The sequence below is a fragment of the Castor canadensis genome, chromosome 5 (genome assembly GCF_047511655.1).
Source record: "Castor canadensis chromosome 5, mCasCan1.hap1v2, whole genome shotgun sequence".
NCBI lineage: Eukaryota > Metazoa > Chordata > Mammalia > Rodentia > Castoridae > Castor > Castor canadensis.
In genome coordinates this window covers 46,251,235-46,270,478 of record NC_133390.1, presented here as the reverse complement: position 1 = coordinate 46,270,478, position 19,244 = coordinate 46,251,235, and the positions used below count along the sequence as shown (strand labels likewise).

Below are 19,244 nucleotides of genomic sequence, written 5' to 3'. Positions count from 1 at the left end.
CAACAAATGAAATGGTCTCTAAACTGAAGAGACCACCCACAGAGTAGGAGAAAATATTTGTCATCTATACATAAAACAAAGGACTGATAACCAGAATATACAGGCAGCTGAAAAAACTAAACTCCCCCAAAATCAACGAACCAATAAAGAAATAGGCAAATGAACTAAACAGAACTTTCTCAAAAGAAGAAATTCAAATGGCCAAAAAACACATGAAAAAATGCTCACCATCTTTAGCCATAAAGGAAATGCAAATTAAAACCACACTAAGATTCCACCTCACCCTTGTTAAAATAGCCATCACCAAAAACACCACCAACAACAGGTGTTAGCAATGATGTGGGGAAAAAGGAACCCTTGTACACTGCTGGTTGGAATGCAAACCAGTACAGCTTCTCTGGAAAAAAATATGGAGATTTCTTAAAAATCTAAACACAGATCTGCCGTATGATCCAGCAATCCCACTCCTGGGGATATACCCAAAGGAATGCAACACAGATTACTCCAGAGGCACCTGCACACCCTGTTTATTGCAGCACTATTCACAATAGCCAAGTTATGGAAACAGCCAAGATGCCCCACTACCGACGAATGGATTAAGAAAACGTGGTACTTACACACAATGGAGTTTACTCAGCCATGAAGAAGAATGAAATCTTATTATTTGCAAGTAAATGGATGGAACTGGAGAACATCATTCTGAGCGAGGTCAGCCAGGATCAGAAGACCAAAAATCATATGTTCTCCCTCATATGCGGACTTTAGATCTAGGGCAAATACAGCAATGTGGTTGGACTTGGGTCACATGCGGGAGAGCACACACGGGATATATGGGGATAGGTAGGAAACCCAAAACATGAAAGCGTTTGATGTCCCCACTGCAAAGGAACTAATACAGAAAACTTTAAGTGACAGAGGTCAATATGGGAAAGGGATCAGGAACTAGTGAAAAGGTCAGGTAGGGATGAATCAACTTGGGTTGCAATACATTTGTACATGGAAGCAATCCTAGGAATCTCTCTGTATAGCTATCCTTATCTCAACTAGCAAAAATGCTTTGTCTCTCTTATTATTGCTTATGTCTTCTCTTCAACAAAATTAGAGATAAGGGCAGAACAGGTTTTCCTGGAAGCAAAGGAGGTAGGGGGGAGAGGGAAGGTGTGGTGGGTAGGAGGGAAAAGTGGCCTAAACAACGTATGCACATGTGAATAAATGAATAAAAATATTTTTTTAAGTATGGAGGTTCCTCACAAAATTAAAACTGGAACTCCCATATGATCCAGCCATCCAACCTCTGAGTATATATCCCAATAAATCAAAGTCAGTTTATTAAGAGATACTGGTATACCCATGTTCATTGCAACACTATTCACAATAGCCAAGTTATAGAATCAGCCTAGGTGCCCATCAATGGATGAATGGATAAAGAAAATGTGGTACATATGCACAATAGAGGTTTACTGAGCCATTAAGAAGAATGAAACTATGTTATTTGTTGGTAAATGGATGAAACTGTAGATGATCATGTTAGGCAAAATAAACCAGACTGAGAAAGACAAATATTGCATGTGTTGTCTCATTTTTGGAGGCTAGGAAGAAGCAAACAGAGAAAAGAAAATAATACAAAAAAAAAACCAAAGCCATGAAAGTAAAGGGGGGACTACTAAGGAAACAGAATGGGAAGATGAAAGTGGTATGAAAAGAAAGGGAGTAAGAAAGTCTAATAGAAGGGGTGAATATGATCAAAGTACATTATATGCTTATATGGAAATGCCATGTGAATTCCTTTGCTAGCTAGAATTGAATAAGCTTCAATACAAAAAAAATTGACAAATGGGATTGTGTCAACTTAAAAAAACTGCACAGCAAAGAAAACAAAGAGATAGCTATAAAGTGGGGGAAAAAACTTTTTTCTAGATTAATATCCAGATTATATAAAGAACTTTAAATTTTAAGCATCTAAATAAAAATAATCCCATCAATAAATGGGCAGAGAATTGAACAGACCGTTCTCAGAAGTATACATGGCCAAAAAGTACATGAAAAGATGTTCAACATCATGGAAATGCAAATCTAAAAAACAACAATGAGTTCCATCTCACTCCAGTCAAGACAACAAGCAACAAATGCTAGTGAGGATGTGGTGAAAAAAGGATCCCTTATACACCATTGGTTGGATAAGATCTTATTCCAGCCACTTACGGAAATTACTACTTTCCTCAAAAACTAAAAGTAGAACTACAGTTTGATCCAGCTACACCACTGCTGGTCATACAGGAATCTCAGTCAGCATACAATAGTGAAATCTGTATTTATTGTAGTACTATTCACAATAGCCAAGTTATGGAATCAGACCATGCCCCCATCAAGATATGAATGGGAGGAAAATGCGATGTATGTGCACAATGGAGTTTTAGTCATAATGAAGAACATTATGGCATTTGCAGAAAAGGGGTGGTATTGGAGGGCATTATGTTACAAAATATGCCATGCTCAGTAAAACAAGTATCTTTTATATGTGGAATCTAGATTTTTTTTTAAGCCATTATAGTAAAGGTAGACTATCTGGGAGGAGGAGGAGGACAAATGGCAGAGTGAGGGGACAAGGGAGGAATGGGGGATAAATACCATCAAAGTGCATTACATACATGTGTGAAAATGTCATAGAAAGAAAATTTTAAAAACATAGTCCTACATCAGTTCCAGATCCAAGACCCCTAGTGCCTTACCTAGAACCACTTGAAAACATTATTTATGACAGGCATTCTATTTTGGCAGAAAGCTTATTTTTCCACTATTTTTTACTTCTAATCCTTAGTACTTAGAAATATACTGCTGTTCTTAGGATAGATAAGTGATTAAAAACCTTAAAATATGCTTAGTGTTTAATCAGAGAAAAGAATAAACATCATTAGTCAATCATCATTCAGGTAAAAATTGCATTTCCTCAATAACAGCATTTTTGTTTGATTTTTACCTTATATCATTTAATCTTTTCATTATTCAGCATTTGGTTTATGATTTTTTCTTTCATAAGGAAGAGATTACTTGGTTTCGAAGGCGATGTATATCCTATGCCTCCATCTAGCGGTGATATTGCACTATTACACTATGATGAAGATTGCTTTACTTTAGTGTCTCTAAATTTCTTGTTTCTCCACTCATATCACAGCTGATTATTTCAGGAATTGAGTGAGAGGGGAATGAAAGAAGGATAGTGGGAAGGGAAAATGTACTGGCACCACAATAATACCAGAAAATAGAAGATAAAACAGCATTGTTGAGTAAGAGTAAGGTTTGGGGGCAGAGAAAAAAATGTCCCATATTAGCTATTCTTGTCATGGTCAATTATATTTCTAAAGTGCAATTATAGTTCCAATTATACTTAGTTCCCAAAGTAAATTTTAAAAACTGAAGCAAATGAGTTGATCACTTAACCTCTCTAGCTAGCCTCCTTTACAGTTGATCCTCTATATCCGTAAGTTCCACATCTATATATTCAATCAACCACAGATCCATAATATTCAGAAAAAGTTATGGATATACTGAACATATATAGGCTTTTTGGTCATTACTTCCTAAACAATCCAGTATAATATAAAGTTTACATTGTATTGTTTATTGCAAGTAATCTAGAGATGAGTTAGAATACATAGGAGGACTGTGCAGCTTATATGGAAATACTATGCCATTTTGTATAAGAGACTTGAATACCTTTAGATTTTCATGTCCTCAGGGGTCCTAGAACTTATCCTACAGTAATAGTGAGGAATAACAGTTTATCAAAGTAAGAAGGAAATGAGTAGCGTTAGTCAAAGTGATCACCAAAGGTCTTCCATACAAACATTATGATTCTACAATTTCCATCTCATGTATTTTGCCGTGTGACCTCCTACAGGCACACTGGAAATTACTTGAGTCTTGGAATTTGTTTTTGTGTGGTAGATATACTTGATCTTGTCTAAATATGACCCTACTTCCCTTCTGTTTTCACTAGGTACATCCTCTAAGATGAATTTGACGCTGCATGTTACCCAGATTTCTCTTTGGTTCCTTGCCAAGAGAATAGGAAGTGAGTGACATCAATAAAGTGGAGTAAGAGTGAACAGGAGGCAATTTATTCAAGAGAGATCTTAAGCCATTACAAGATTCTCCAGGGAATCCATGATTCATTCTGTTTCCTCGTAGTTAACATTTTCTAATTTTGACAGATGTGGTTTTCTTTTTTTCTTAAGAAGCTTACTAGGCTTGCAAAGGAAAGTACTAAAGGGGTAAAGTTAAGGAGGAGACTCAGCATCAACAGAGACAGATGCTCTATTGTAATTGAACTGACACCCTAAGACTGCACAAGACCCAACCCTCTCTAGCCTAAGCTATTACCTTATTTTTATTTTTATCCAAATCACTTTCTACTTAAAATTCATCACCAAAAATGTAAACTTCTTTTACTCCTTCATTAATGTTAATGTTGGTATAGGTAGTTGGTATAGAAAAGATTATTCAATAAAGAGGTCAGATCATTGATGCAAAAAGATTACCCCGGCATCCTAACAGGATGTAAGTGACAAGTATTTCTGAAAAACAAGTGCCCCCAAAGAGCTCCACCACATTCTATAAGGTGAACAGCTTTTACTTTAGGTGTTCATCCCTTTAATTGATGCATACTTCAAATAGTCCCTTCTTACTGTCTTGTTTGCTCTCTATCAGCTACCAATATTTCATTATGAACTTAAAAGTTTAGTAGCAATTGGAGGTAGTGTTAAATGGTAAGTCAGCATACAGTAGAGATACCTGCACACTTGTGTTCTTTGCAACAGTATTCACAACAGACAACTTATGGAATCAGCCAGAGGGCCCAACAATGGATGAATGAATAAAGAAACTATGGTTATTTATACACAATGGAGTTCACTCACTATTAAGAAGAATGAGGTCAGGCACTATTGGCTCACGCCTGAAATCCTAGCTACTAAGATTGGAAGGATTGTGGTTCAAGGCCAGCCAAGGCAAACAGATCCTGTCATCAAAATAACCAGAGCAAAATGGATAGGTGATGTGACTCAATTGGTAAGAGTGCCTGCTTTGCAAGCACGAAACCCTGAGTTTAAATCCTTATCCCACCAAAAAAAGAAAAAGAATGAAATTATGTCATTTGCAGGAAAATGGGTGAAACTGGAGATCATCGTGTAAAATGCAATAAACCAGAATCAGAAACACAAATATTGAATGTTTTAATTTATATGAAAATGTATATCTAAAAAAAGAAAAGAACATGAATGTAAAAGGAGGATTATAAGGTGGGGATATCTAGTGGAATGACAGAGGAGGAAAAGAGAGAATGATGGGGTGATGGGGAAGATAAATATGGTTGAAGTATACACATGTGAAAATGTCATAATGAAACCTATGTTTAAAATTATAATAAAATAGATAACATCCAAGAATAGCTGAAAAGGTGGTAGGTCATAGAATTTTGATAAGGTATGCAAAACATGGATTTACCTGTAAATCAGCATTTCCCAGACTGAGTGTTCTGGAAAGCCCTTTTTTGAGGACTATTCATAAGTAGTGTGGATTTTAACAGGGGCTTTGAAAATTCCCCCTGTGTCTGTTCATCAAAAGAAATGGTCTCTAAACTGAAGAGAACACCCACAGAGTGGGAGAAAATATTTGCCAATTATACATCAGACAAAGGACTGATAACCAGAATATACAGGGAACTTAAAAAACTAAATTCTCCCAAAACTAATGAACCAATAAAGAAATGGGCATGTGAACTAAACAGAACTTTCTCAAAAGAAGAAATTCAAATGGCCAGAAAACACATGAAAAAATGCTCACCATCTCTAGCAATAAAGGAAATGCAAATTAAAACCACACTAAGATTCCACCTCACCCCTGTTAGAATAGCCATCATCAGCAACGCCACCAACAACAGGTGTTGGCAAGGATGTGGGGAAAAAGGAACCCTCTTACACTGTTGGTGGGAATGTAGACTAGTACAACCACTCTCGAAAAAAATTTGGAGGCTACTTAAAAAGCTGGACATCGATCTACCATTTGATCCAGCAATACCACTCTTGGGGATATACCCAAAAGACTGTTACTCCAGAGGCACCTGCACATCCATGTTTATTGCGGCACTATTCACAATAGCCAAGTTATGGAAACAGCCAAGATGCCCCAGCACTGACGCATGGATTAAGAAAATGTGGTATCTATACACAATGGAATTTTATGCAGCCATGAAGAAGAACGAAATGTTATCATTCACTGGTAAATGGATGGAATTGGAGAACATCATTCTGAGTGAGGTTAGCCTGGCTCAAAAAACCAAAAATTGTATGTTCTCCCTCATATGTGGACATTAGATCAAGGGCAAACACAACAAGGGGATTGGACTATGAGCACATGATAAAAGCGAGAGCACACAAGGGAGGGGTGAGGATAGGTAAGACACCTAAAAAATTAGCTAGCATTTGTTGCCCTTAACGCAGAGAAACTAAAGCAGATACCTTAAAGCAACTGAGGCCAATAGGAAAAGGGGAACAGGTACTAGAGAAAAGGTTAGATCAAAAAGAATTAACCTAGAAGGTAACACCCACGCACAGGAAATCAATGTGAGTCAGTGCCCTGTATAGCTATCCTTATCTCAACCAGCAAAACCCCTTGTTCCTTCCTATTATTACTTATACTCTCTCTACAACAAAATTAGAGATAAGGGCAAAATAGTTTCTGCTGGGTATTGAGGTGGGGGAGCGGGAGGGGGTGGAGTGGGTGGTAAGGGAGGGGGTGGGGGCAGGGGGGAGAAATGAACCAAGCCTTGTATGCACATATGAATAATAAAAGAAAAATGAAAAAAAAATATGATTGTTTACCTGACAAAAATAATAATGTAATTTTTTATTTGTGCTCTGGAAGTCTGTATGCTTTTGGAGAGGAAAGGATTCATTTCTGGATTAAAAGGATCCATGATATAAAGAAAAAGGTCTTCAAACATATAATTAAGATTAGATTAATCATCTTTTTCTCATTAAGCATATTATTTTACAAACTCATTAAATATATTCAAATGATATTGCATTGGGTTAAGAGGATTAATGCTTAACCTCACTTCTTTGTTGGCTGAGGACTGCAGCTGAGAGTTTATTGAGTAGGAGATCAAGCATTTCACTAAGAACCCTCCCTGGAAAGAGGGACCAAAGGATGTAAATTAAAAATGAAAAAAAAGCTGCCTGTTTTTTCTTAAATTGCCAATGATCTTGATAGATATATGCCTGTAAGTGATATGAATCTATTTAATCTGCTAAAACAAAGGACAGCACTGAAGGCAATGTTTCTCTTTTTTTCATTAATACTTTTTTTTCCTGGCATACTATTTATTTTTTAAAAGACACATGATGAAGAAATCTCAGTAACAGTATTGGTGGCATCCACCTGCATCCTTTCCTCTGGAAGACATGGTCCTGGCTGTCCAGTTGCTCTACTTCACTTACATCTGGATCACATTGACAAGTGCCTCTGCTGCCTCTGACATTAGGAGGCACCATCAGCGATGCTCCTCTTCAATGAAACAAATCTGGTAAGAAACATATCATATAGACTGTGCAATTATTGCTCACTTTCTCTCACTCACCAGCCGCCTCAGCCCCAGTGAAAACCTAGCAACATGTCCTTAATGGAAGCACACCTAGTGGCAGTACCTGGCTCTGGAAATAGCATTTGCTCATCAGAATAAATTGCCTCTGCTGACATCTGAAAGAGTGGAATCTTGCATCTCTCTGGGAATTTGATGCTTATTTATACTTATTTTTGGAGAAAATAGTTAATTGGTTCATGTAGAGATCTTCTTTGGGGGGATCTATTTCTTCAATGAGTCATACATTTATTATTAATAATAATACTTGGTTTTTTTTAATTTTTGAGTAGAAATTAGTGTAAGCAACAACTTCTTTCAATGTCAAGTATTTGTATAGTAATATAGTTTCATTATTGATGAGATAATATCAAAAAACATTAAAATCATTTGTTGTCCTTTGAGAATAGTTTCCCTGCATTTAAAATATTATCTTAAATATCAACACATCTTCATTATTATCTTCCCATTCATAACCAAGAAGTACAGATATGCAATAAGGGAGGTAGCTGTCTGCTACAGTGCATCACAGCTTGTCTGGGACCTTACAGGCTTAAGCTGAGAATGCCAGGAGTTCTTTCAGCCCAGAAATGGAAAGTTTGGTCACTCTACTACACAGACACCTTTAAGAACCAAAGGATGTCTTTAGGAAAGTCTTCCCTTTTTGCAAGATGTTGAAAAAAGACTAAGAAGGAAAAACTAAGGGAAGAAGATGAGGTCTCAGTCAACACTGGCAGTCAATGAAGTGACAGACATTTCAGGCAGATTGCCCTCACATCTTGAATATTTACGAAGCACATACACTATACGATCAAGAGAGCACAAAATTTTAATAAATAGCTTCTAAAACTTTAACTTTAAAGACCAAAAACAAAAAGGGATAGGGACTAGATTCATGGTTCCTGATCTGCTCTTCAAATCTGTCTTCCTCACTTTTCTACATTTTTCTACATTCTTCAGCTCCCAGACCCCAGGCCTGAAATGACACAAGGTCTTATTCAGTTGAAACATTTTACATGTCTTTTCCAAGGCAATTAGGCAAAGGAATATTTGGTGAAAGATTGCCATAGGAGCTAATCCATCTCGCTGGCCCACCATTGGAGACAGTTGCTGCAGAAAATCTGCCATGTTGCCCTTCAAAGGGCAAGAGGAGAACATCAATTCTTTGAGGTGAGGTGGAACTTTTTCTTTTATGCTATATGCTTCATTTTAGATGCTACTTAAAGAAAAAGAAAATTTTAGAGATTATACAATCCAAATTTCCCCCATAGGAGCCCCCAGGGTTTCTGCTATGTGATGCTAACCATGTTTGGTTTTACTTCTGTATATCCAGTGAGGTGCCCTTTTGAGCCACAAGCAGGAACATGATTCATTAAAATTTATATCTGATTCTATTGTTCTTCAAAGAAAAATCCTCTAGGGTACCAGGGATTGAGTAAACCATCACGCTGGTTCAGAAGTAGCTACTCAGAACGAAACCCAGGTATTCTCCCTGAGTGAAAAGAGTAATTCAACCAATCAATTTCTGAGCCATCACTGACCACTCTTTTATGAAGATTTTAAAGTGTTTGACAAAAATATAGAAATTACTATATAAGGTAGTTTCCATAGAAATTATATTCTTCATATATTAGTTTGTAAATAAATATTGTGGGGGTTTTTGTCCAATATCCAGACTGATTAACAATAAATAAGTGATGACTTAACTAATTAATAATCTACCCTTTCATAATGCAAGAGAACTAACAGAGTGAACATGAATGAAAGACCTAGTCTTCCTTGTACGGTGAACTTATACCCATTACTTTGCATTTATATGCATTATTTTGAACCAACTTTCATAAAATCAGGTCCTTCAACTCTTTTCGTTCAGAATATAACCTCACTTTTTATTAAAAGATTCCCTTTTCTTACCTAAAGAAAGATTTTTTAAAATCTTTTGCTCAAAGATTCCCTTTGCTTCTTAAAAACTAAGTAGGGAGGAATATGAATAAAGTTTTTGGCAAGTGAAAATGGCCCTCTTTTGAAATCTTGTCTCCCCTGTGATGCAAAGAAAAGAAGACACGCACACTTATTGACTATTTCTTCTTGCTTTCAACCACTGTATTGTGTGAACTTTATATGCAAGTCCTGGATTTGCAGGATGAGGTGCTACAAGAATGCCGCACTGACACTGGCCTTAAGAATATTCAGTTTCCTCATTTCACAGACAAGGAAACTGAGACCTCATCTCTGAGCTCATGATCACACAGAGACCCAAGTGCGACACAGAAACTGTCATCTTTCAAGTAGGTTGTGCTCTCTGACTGGTTCTTCCACAGAAATGTTCACATATATAAGTTTTTTTCCTTTATAAAAGACAACTGTTGACTACAGTCAGGTGCGCCTTCCAGAGTTCAAGTGTTCAGGAACACTTCAGGCAAAGCCACAAGAGTCACTCCATCTAATACACCAAGTTCTTTCTAAGGTGTCTCAAAAATAACAAGGCTCTGGAAATAAACAGTGGATCCAGAATTATAAAGGTTTTCTTAGTCAAAAATTAGACCAACTGATTGTTCCATGACTTTACCTTAATCTTTGAATTTTCATCTATATTGCCTAATAGAACATTTTTGCTCCCTTTTATATTTTTCTCATGGAAAAAAAGTATTTTTATGTTACCTATTTGAAGTGGGAGTATAAACTAGGATTCAGTGTGCAATAGTTCATAATAGAACTTGAATGAGAAAAACAACCAAATTAATAACAGGACATCCTTCTAGAATGAAATGGATAGGGTGAGAGATTCTAGATGGCAAGTCCAGTTTGGCCCAAATTATTTATTACACAAGTAACAATGTAGCAATAACAGATTTTACATGGAAAAAATACCAATTGTGTCTTCTCTTTTCCAACTTCACTTTTAATCCTTACTGATTTATCAACTTGATTTTTTCATGTTTAAAATTGTAGCATAGAAACTCTTTTGTATTTTCTTAAATTAAGGATTTTCCATATTACTTCATAGACATCATAATGGTCTATGCAGTAGATCATGATTTTAATCACTGCATATTATTAACTTGAATTGGAGAATGAGAATTATTCCTTTTGATATAGAACATTTATTTTCAACTTTATACTGTTATAAATAACAGCAATAATATTTTCATGCATGTATTTTTCCTTTACCAATAAAAATTACAATTTTCTAGGATTAAATTACTAAATCAAAGCATATAAAATATCTTTATGGTTCTTGAGATAAATTTCTAAGGGGGTTGCCCATATTTATTCTCCCACCTAAAAAGCATTTCATCATATCCATATCAGGGTAGGATGCTAAAATCATTACATTTGTTTTGCTCATTTAACAGGTACAAAATGATAGTTGTAGCTTTAAATGGCATCTCACTGTTAACGCTCTCAATTAAATGTTTTTAAATAAACTTGTTAATTTTATCCTTCCTCAGGTAAATAGTCTATTCACGTCAGGCTTAGTTGTTTTCAAGTTCTGATCCTAGTCTACTAATCAAATATATAGACCTCCAAGCTCTTGGGAGAGCAGTTTTCTAAAGTAGTCAACTGAGTACTCATGACTCAATTTCATTCCACTTATAAAATCCAATTCATCAGAATGAGTTAGGTGTGTTTGCTTTCCCTCAACCAGTTCTAGTACTTTTCATTCTTTGCCTTGGTGTGACCTCCTGGAAGACCCTATTAGAATCTTGAGACTATTTAAAATCTCTCCTTTCCTACCCCCAGAACCCCACTTTCTTTTTTTTAATATTTAACATATTTTCTTTATTAAACTGTCATTCTCTCTTCTATTTGAATATTCACTTTATTTGGTGGGCAAAAATGTTGCTTAGTATCTTGTTCCTTGCCTATATGTGTGAGTTGTGGATTAATATTTCACTTTCTTATTTTTCTTTATGGAGCTTTGCCATTAATAATATTCTTGTTTAGGATAAATAGGGAACTTTAAAAATGTATTTTCTAGAGGTATTTACATAGTGCTGCAATTATTTCCTCCTTAAACATTTGCTATATGCATCAGTGTTATCATCTGTGCTGGAATTACTCTTTGTGAGAGGATTTAAATTTTTGATTCAAGTTTTTCTTTCATGTAAAAATACAGAGAATTCTTTTTAATTTTCATCAATTACAGTGACTTACATGTTTTTTTCCCAAAGACTTTATTAATGTAGTCTAAGTAATGTAGCTCACTAACATGAAATTGTTCATAAAATCTTCTTGTTTCCATGTCTATAGGATCAGCAGTGATGTACTGTTTTCCATTCCCAGATCTGGTAAATTGAGAGATTTTCTTTAGTAAATTATTCAATTTTATTTTATTGCTTTTACAATTACTTACATGTGTATGCATTATTTGGACCACCTCTCCACTTTTTCCCCCCACCCAGCCACCTCTGGGCAGAACCTGTTCCACCTTCTTGTTCTCCAATTTTGTTGAAGAAAAAATATATAAGATAAAAAGAAAAACATAGAAATTTTGCTGGTTTGAGATGAAGATAGCTATACAGGGAGATTCCTTGTGTTGTTTACATGCATATGTGTATTACAACCAAATTGGTTCATCTCTACCAGACCTCTTCCCTACTTCCCAGTCTCCTTCCCATAAGGCCCCAGCCAGTTTAAGATTGCCATATTTGCTTCTACACAGTAAGCACATCACATCAACCATATTCAAGTTTTTGTTTTCCTTCCCTTTCCCAATCCTTCCCATGTGCACTCTCCCCTTAGTGTGTGAACTGTGTCCAATAATATTACTGCATATGTTTTAGGTCTATAATCCTCATGAGGGAGAACATGCGATTTTTGGCCTTTTGAGCCTGGATAACTTTGCTTAAGATGATGTTCTCCAGTTCCATCCATTTTCCTACAAACGATATAATTTCATACTTCGTTATGACTGAATAAAATTCCATTGTATATAAATACCACATTTTCTTAATCCATTTATTGGTAGTGGAGCATCTTGGCTGTTTCCACAGCTTGGCTATTGTGAATTGTGCTGCAATAAACATGGATGTGCATGTGTCTTTGTAATAACCTGAATCACATTCCTTTAGGTATATCCCTAGAAGTGGTATTGCTAGATCATATGGCAGATCTATTTTAGTTTTTAAGATGCCTCCATATTGTTTTCCATAGTAGTTGTACTAGCTTTCATTCCTACCAGCAGTGTGTGAGGTTTCCTTTTTCCTTGCATCCTCACCAACATTTGTTGTTGGTGGTGTTCTTGATGGTAGCAATTCTACTAGGAGTGAGGTGGAATCTTAGTGTGCTTTTGATTTGCATTTCCTTTGTGGCCAGGGATGGTGAGCATTTTTTCATGTGCCTTTTCAACATTTGGACTTCTTTTGCAAAGTTCTGTTTAGTTCAGTTGCCCACTTCTTTATTGGTTCATTGATTTTGGGGGTAGGGAGTTTAGTTTTTTGAGCTCCCTGTATATTCTGGTTATCAGTCCCTGTGTGATACATAGCTAGAAAAGATTTTCTCCCATTCTGTAGGTGGTCTCTTCAGTTTAGAAACCATTTCTTTTGTTGTGCAGAAGCTTTTTAATTTCATGTAGTCCCATTTGTCCATCCTTTCTCTTAGATGCTGGGCAGCCTGAGTTCTACTGAGGAAGTCCTTGCCTATTCTTATCGCTCCCAGTGTATTCCCTGCTCTTTCTTGTACTTACTTCAAGGTTTCAGGTCTGATATTAAAGTCCTAATCCACTTTGAGTTAATACTAGTACATGGTGGCAGGCATGGATCTAGATTCAGTTTTCTGTAGGCAGATAACCACTTTTCTCAGTAACATTTGTTGAAGAGGCTGTCTTTTCTCCATCATATGCTTTTGACATCTTTGTCAAAAGTTAGGTGAGTATAGCTATGTGAATTCATATCTCGGTCTTCTATTCTGTTCCACTCAGACTCCCACTGTCTTAGTTACAAAATTATAGTAGAGTCTGTGAAACTGAGAAAAAGGAGGAGCATTGAAATATAGTTTCTTGTTTAATCTAGGAAATAAAATCATAAATCAAATGAGAAAATAATAACTGTTGCCAAGACTTCCACAATAGTGTCTCAAACAATATTCATATTGTTTCATGGGCAAAGGCAAAGTTTAAGAATGCTGGTGTATAGCTCTCCAGTGAACTGAGATTCTTTAGCTTGATCTCATTGAGGTTCAGACATCTTGAAGATCTTCATCTTAGACAATTAGACTGTGTTGTTCCCGCAGCAACAATCAAAATTAAATTATTTCTAGAAAAAGGGGAGAGCAGAAACCCCAACGTGCTTTAAAATGATGCATACATGGAAAGCTCTGAGCTAAAGGTGATGCTCCATCACATTGTAACTCCTTTAGTAAACCTATTTGCTTCTCTCTCCTTTGTCCATTTCATTTCAATTTAATTGTATTAACAGTTATTTTAACAAGTCAGTGTCTTTCCTCAAATCAAGCACCTGTATTCCTGAGGTATAATGTGTCTCAATGGGGTATGCAAGCTGTCTAAGGGGCAGATAGACATGGGTAGTTTTTAAACAATCTATTGCTGGATCATTAACTTCTTTATGAACTCTTTGTTGAAATTGATCCTCCACATTAAAACTTGCCTACAGTCTCCTTTGTCACCTCCCTTTAATGACTGCCCTGTCCCACTTGGCAAAATAAAGGCATACTCCACTATCTTGTGAATCTTATTATGTGTGTTGCCCTTCTGTGTAATATCTTACAGGATTCAAAGAAGCAATTGTGAATATTGTTGTTGAGGTAATGGATGACTCTAAGTAACACATTCTTCCTCAAAATGTCTGATTTCTTATTTTTTGCTTTCAACAAAATGAAATGAAGCATGACCTAATTAATTGTTATAAATCATTAAAAGTGATTATTGATAATTGATTATGCAGTGAGAATTTTTAAAAATACTAATATTTTAAGTAATTGTTTCATTTTTAAAACTGAAATTTTCCACATTCCATGTATACAAATATGATCAAAGTTTTTGGACATTTTCATCTATAAAAATAAAAAATAAAAATAAAATTTATGCTAAACCCAGTTTCATTCTAGCAGTGAATAGTATTGCTTAATATATAAAATAATGAAAATATAATACCATGATTTAAACAAATTCATTTCCACTTATATTTTATTTTGAATTTTAAAAGGAATAAACATTTATATGAGCCCTGTTTTGTCCCATTCATAATGGTTATAGAAAATAGTAAAAGTTAATTTCAATGTACACACATTTTTTTCTTGCAAAGATGTATGATAAAGTGCCAAAATTCTACAGAGGAAACAAAATGGAAATACTGGTTCAAAGAAACAAGAAATTATAAATTTTCTGGTATTTTAAAGAACTTTTTCATAAATTTTTAAAATTTATATGGATGTTTTTATTCATTGGATACATTTAAAAGAGGAATAGTTTTTTTATAAGTCAGCAATATTTAAGTAATTTTAAAATTTGTGATGAAAAATTTGTGGTATTTCTTAAAATATGTATGAGGGAGTAGTTAGATTTCCAAAATTCTTTCAGAAAGTAAACAAGAAACAAATCCTTTTTTGCAAAATTGATGAGATATAAGAAAGGCAGAAGTAGATAAATATGGAACCTCTCATCATGGCTCAGAAGAGTCCTCAAGTAAGAACAAAATAAATGCTGCTGAGGGAGACTACACAGCAGGCTTTGTATTCAGGGTTCTTGGGACTCTTAATTAAAATCTATCCTTTCCAGTCTCAAAGAGAGGTATGCTTGTGAAAAGACACATTAGTGACTGCCATTTAGCTGTATCAAAAAATATTATTTCAAAGCAGTAATTTTCATGAGATCCCAAAGCTACATTTCCATTTTCCTTTTTAAAAAATAGCAAGTAGCTAGCTTTTATTAAATGTCTATTATTTTCTATGGCAGTGGTTCTCCTGAAAAATTGTTGTAAATGCAAATTTTTTGTGCTCCAAACCTATCGAATGAGAAACTCTGGGCATGAGGCCCAGGAAACCAGATAATTTGGATGCATCCCAAAGAAGATTACATTTACAAAACATCTGTCATGGTGTCTCAAACATAGTAGGTACTTAATAAAAGCTAGCTGCTATTATTTTTAAATAAATAGTTCATTCTCTCTCCTTAGAAGTGTTTTTCTAGCTCCTTGGAATAAATAGGCCTATGCATTCAATAATTCATAGGCTATAATGGCTTAATGTTTAAAATCAAATTCATTACCTTCTACTGAAAAGGGATTTCTTCTCCAACTTCTTTTCTATCACTAGCATAAATACATCTCTAAATTCTGAGGTTTCCACCATAAACTTCTCTATTCAAAGACCACACTGGCTGATCTCCAATGCCCATAAATCTGGACATACCTCTTTCGTTGGCTACTACAGGATTTGAAATTCTTTCCATCAAAGTCATTTTATTAAGTCAAGAAATTGCCTCCACAATTCCTTTGCTAAAATTCACATTGGCTTTCTAGAAAAGACATCAATGCAAAAAAGCATATTAGGTGCCCAGGGTGGCAAGAATTCATCTAGTTAGATCCATCAGGGTTTTCTGTGTTACTGCTGCTGCTGACCACAATGATGGTGATTACAACAGAGACATTTTTCTAGGGACAGGATATACTAGGATTTCTAGTAAGGGAAGACAAGTCACTCATAAAGGAGTGACCTCCTTCTTCCATACCTGCAATATCACTGGAAAACAGGTGTCTTGGGGCAGAAAATGAGTCAGCCACAGCATGACCACGTTCACAGACATAGAGGGAGGCAGGAGTTCCCCACATCAGGACACTTATAGAGAGGCACTCCCCATTTTCCCTTTGCCCTGGAGAAATACAGCAAAAATGAGCTTCACCTACTATGTTGCCACCTCTTAGGTTCTAGAACCTCTGCCAGGCATTCTGCCTCCAATCTCATCCTGCTCTCATATTTTCTGCTTATTTCATCTTTATAAAACACAATTTTCATCAGTTTACAATTTTACAATATGTTTATTTTTTCACTGTTTTAGGGCAGAAACTGTTCAACCTCAATGATTCCAAAAATCATTGCTTGTTATAACTCACATTCTCAAGCTCTGGTTCCTTGGGGGCTGATTTACTTGCTGTGGGACTGGCGTCCATGAATCTGAATTTTGATCACCATCACCTGGATAGTTGGCAGGTTCCAAGTCTAAAACCATATTCTGAGAAACACAGCATGTTTGTATATTAAATCAATACTGTTTTCATTCAAATTTGCTTCACCCGTATATAACAAAGAACAAATGTTGGTGGATCTTTGTCTTAATAGCAACTAAGAAAATGAGATTTTATGTGTTTATTTCAGAAATTGCTATGTTAAGCACAGATAGCTAACATAAATAAAAATAACCAGAAGTACATGTATCTCAAGATCATTCTTTTTCCCTTGGTGGGGGACAGCAAACAAGAAACTAGGATGAACAAAGATGACAGCACCAAAATGTGGCCCCAGAAACACAAGCAACTACTCCATATAGAAGACCATGATTTTGCAATGAGACCTGGATTTGGAGGTGAGTATTCTCTTTCCATAATTCAAGTTCAAACCTATTTTTCTGTCAAAATGAAGTTGAATATTTGAAGCAATTAAGACCAAAACACAAGACCAACAGTTTTTTAAAAAATCTTTGTCCAAGGGAAGTGGTACATGATTGTAATCCCAGCTATGTGGGAGACAGAGTTGGAAAGATGGCTGAGGGTGGCCTGGACAAAAAGCATGAGATCCCATCTAAAAAACGAACTATAACAAAAAGGACTGGGATGTGGTTCACATGGGAGAACACTTGTCTAGCAAGCACAAAGCCCTGAGTTCAAATGTCAGTACTACCAAAACTTACTTATCTTCTATTGAGTGACAACAGCTGGAAAGTTTATTCATTTTAAATTGACCCCCAAATTCGTATTATAGTGACACTGTTGTAAATGTGTTAAATATGAATAGATATGTCCTGCTTATGTAGCAACTTATTATTTCAACTACAAACTGTAAATTGGATTATATGAGGTTAGTTATACAATATTATTGAATATTCTTATGATCTGTATTGCCTGGTAGTCATGGGAGAACTATAGTAAGTTATATTCTATATGCCAATGGTATGTCAACTCAGCAGAGCTGGGTGTTTTTCTTTTATCACTTAGGCACTATAATAATCTTCTTAATGCACAACATTGTTCCACCTTCCCAGTGACCCTATGAAATATGTACTATTGTGAACATTAATATTCCAGTGTGGAAACTGAGGCTTTGAGAGGTTAGATTTGCCCAAGACCATGAATGTAGTCAGTGGTAGAACCAAGATTCAATGTTAAATAAGGAGGTGCAGGAAGGCTACAGCAGAGGTGCATGCTTGGATCAAAGTCTTCTTCCCTTTGGATTCTTCAACATAGTTGCATCACTTTGTGTAGCAAGTTTTCCAGCAATATGCATGGTACAGTGAAATTGACCTGTTAAACTGACGAATCCAGCTGATACTTTCTTCATTGAATCGATGTCTCCCACGACACCTGAACTGGCAACTTTTCAGAATCCTGAAAGCACAAAAATGAGTAAAGTGTGGATGGGGGTGAGAGGTGAGAACCTCCATCAGAAGAACAGGCAGTTTGTTGGTGAATAACTAATAACTCAACTACTCAGGATAGAGTGGAAAAACTTGATACTTTTGTCAGACATGATTTTGACCAACAGGAGTATATCAGGCATGTAGATGCCTCGGAGAACTAATTCATTTTTCCTTCTGAACTCTATTTTGATTTTTCTCTACCTCAGTATTTTAGATGTATCATCCTTACCTCAATTGTCCCAAAGATGGTTAATCCCTTGACAATCAATATCAAAAAACTGTTCCTTACACAGCAAAATTTTCCCAAAGTTTGAATAATATACTCTACAACTACTATGTACCTTAATGTCTATGATTCTATAAAAAAAACAAACATTTTCTAAAATCCTATCTCTGTTACTGTTTAATGGCAGGCAGTCTTTAGGTTAAACTTGCCTGGCATGGGTCTTTTCAGCCACAAGGGGGAACCAGTCATACAGGAATGGCTTGAAACTGGCAACTCAGGATCAGCAGTTAGAATCTCAAATTTTATTCTTTTCAACACCAGTGCAAACAGCTGCCTTAATTTCTATCAGGTTAGGTTCCTCGACTAAATTGCTTTCTATCATAGAGGAAGGGTTTTTACAGGGATTGAAAACCACAAAGAGTGAGAGAAAAATGACTGTCCCTGAATGTGAATCTTGAAGCAAACAACCCAGAGACACCTTATCACTCATAGTGGTCCTAGGACCAGAAGCAGAATAAGCTGAGAGTTAGTATCAGTGCTGAAGCTCAGGGATATGACTAGAAATCAGCATTGCAACATGATCCCCATGTGATTTGCAGACAATGACAATTGAGAGCCCTGTTCCAAATTACTAAGCACCTGCCCTCCTTTTAATCTCAACACATTTATGCCTTCATTCTCCACCTACTGTTCCATCCCCATACCCTAGAAAAACATAAAATTGACCCTAAATTTCCCCCTTTGCTTTGTCTGTTAGAGATATGTGTTAGGATTCTTTAAGTGATAATGCA

At 35.8% G+C, this 19,244-nt stretch overlaps 1 protein-coding gene across 1 annotated transcript in view; it reads left to right on the top strand.

Annotated features, from left to right (window-relative positions):
- Positions 1 to 7,460: 7,460 nt before the first annotated feature.
- The window catches only part of Gabrr3 (gamma-aminobutyric acid type A receptor subunit rho3), a 49,214-nt gene continuing 37,430 nt past the window's right edge, over positions 7,461 to 19,244 (top strand). The window contains exons 1-2 of the mRNA XM_074072958.1: positions 7,461 to 7,582; positions 17,065 to 17,177. Of these exons, the coding sequence (XP_073929059.1) occupies positions 7,461 to 7,582; positions 17,065 to 17,177 (235 nt within the window). The remainder of the gene's footprint in view (positions 7,583 to 17,064; positions 17,178 to 19,244) is intronic.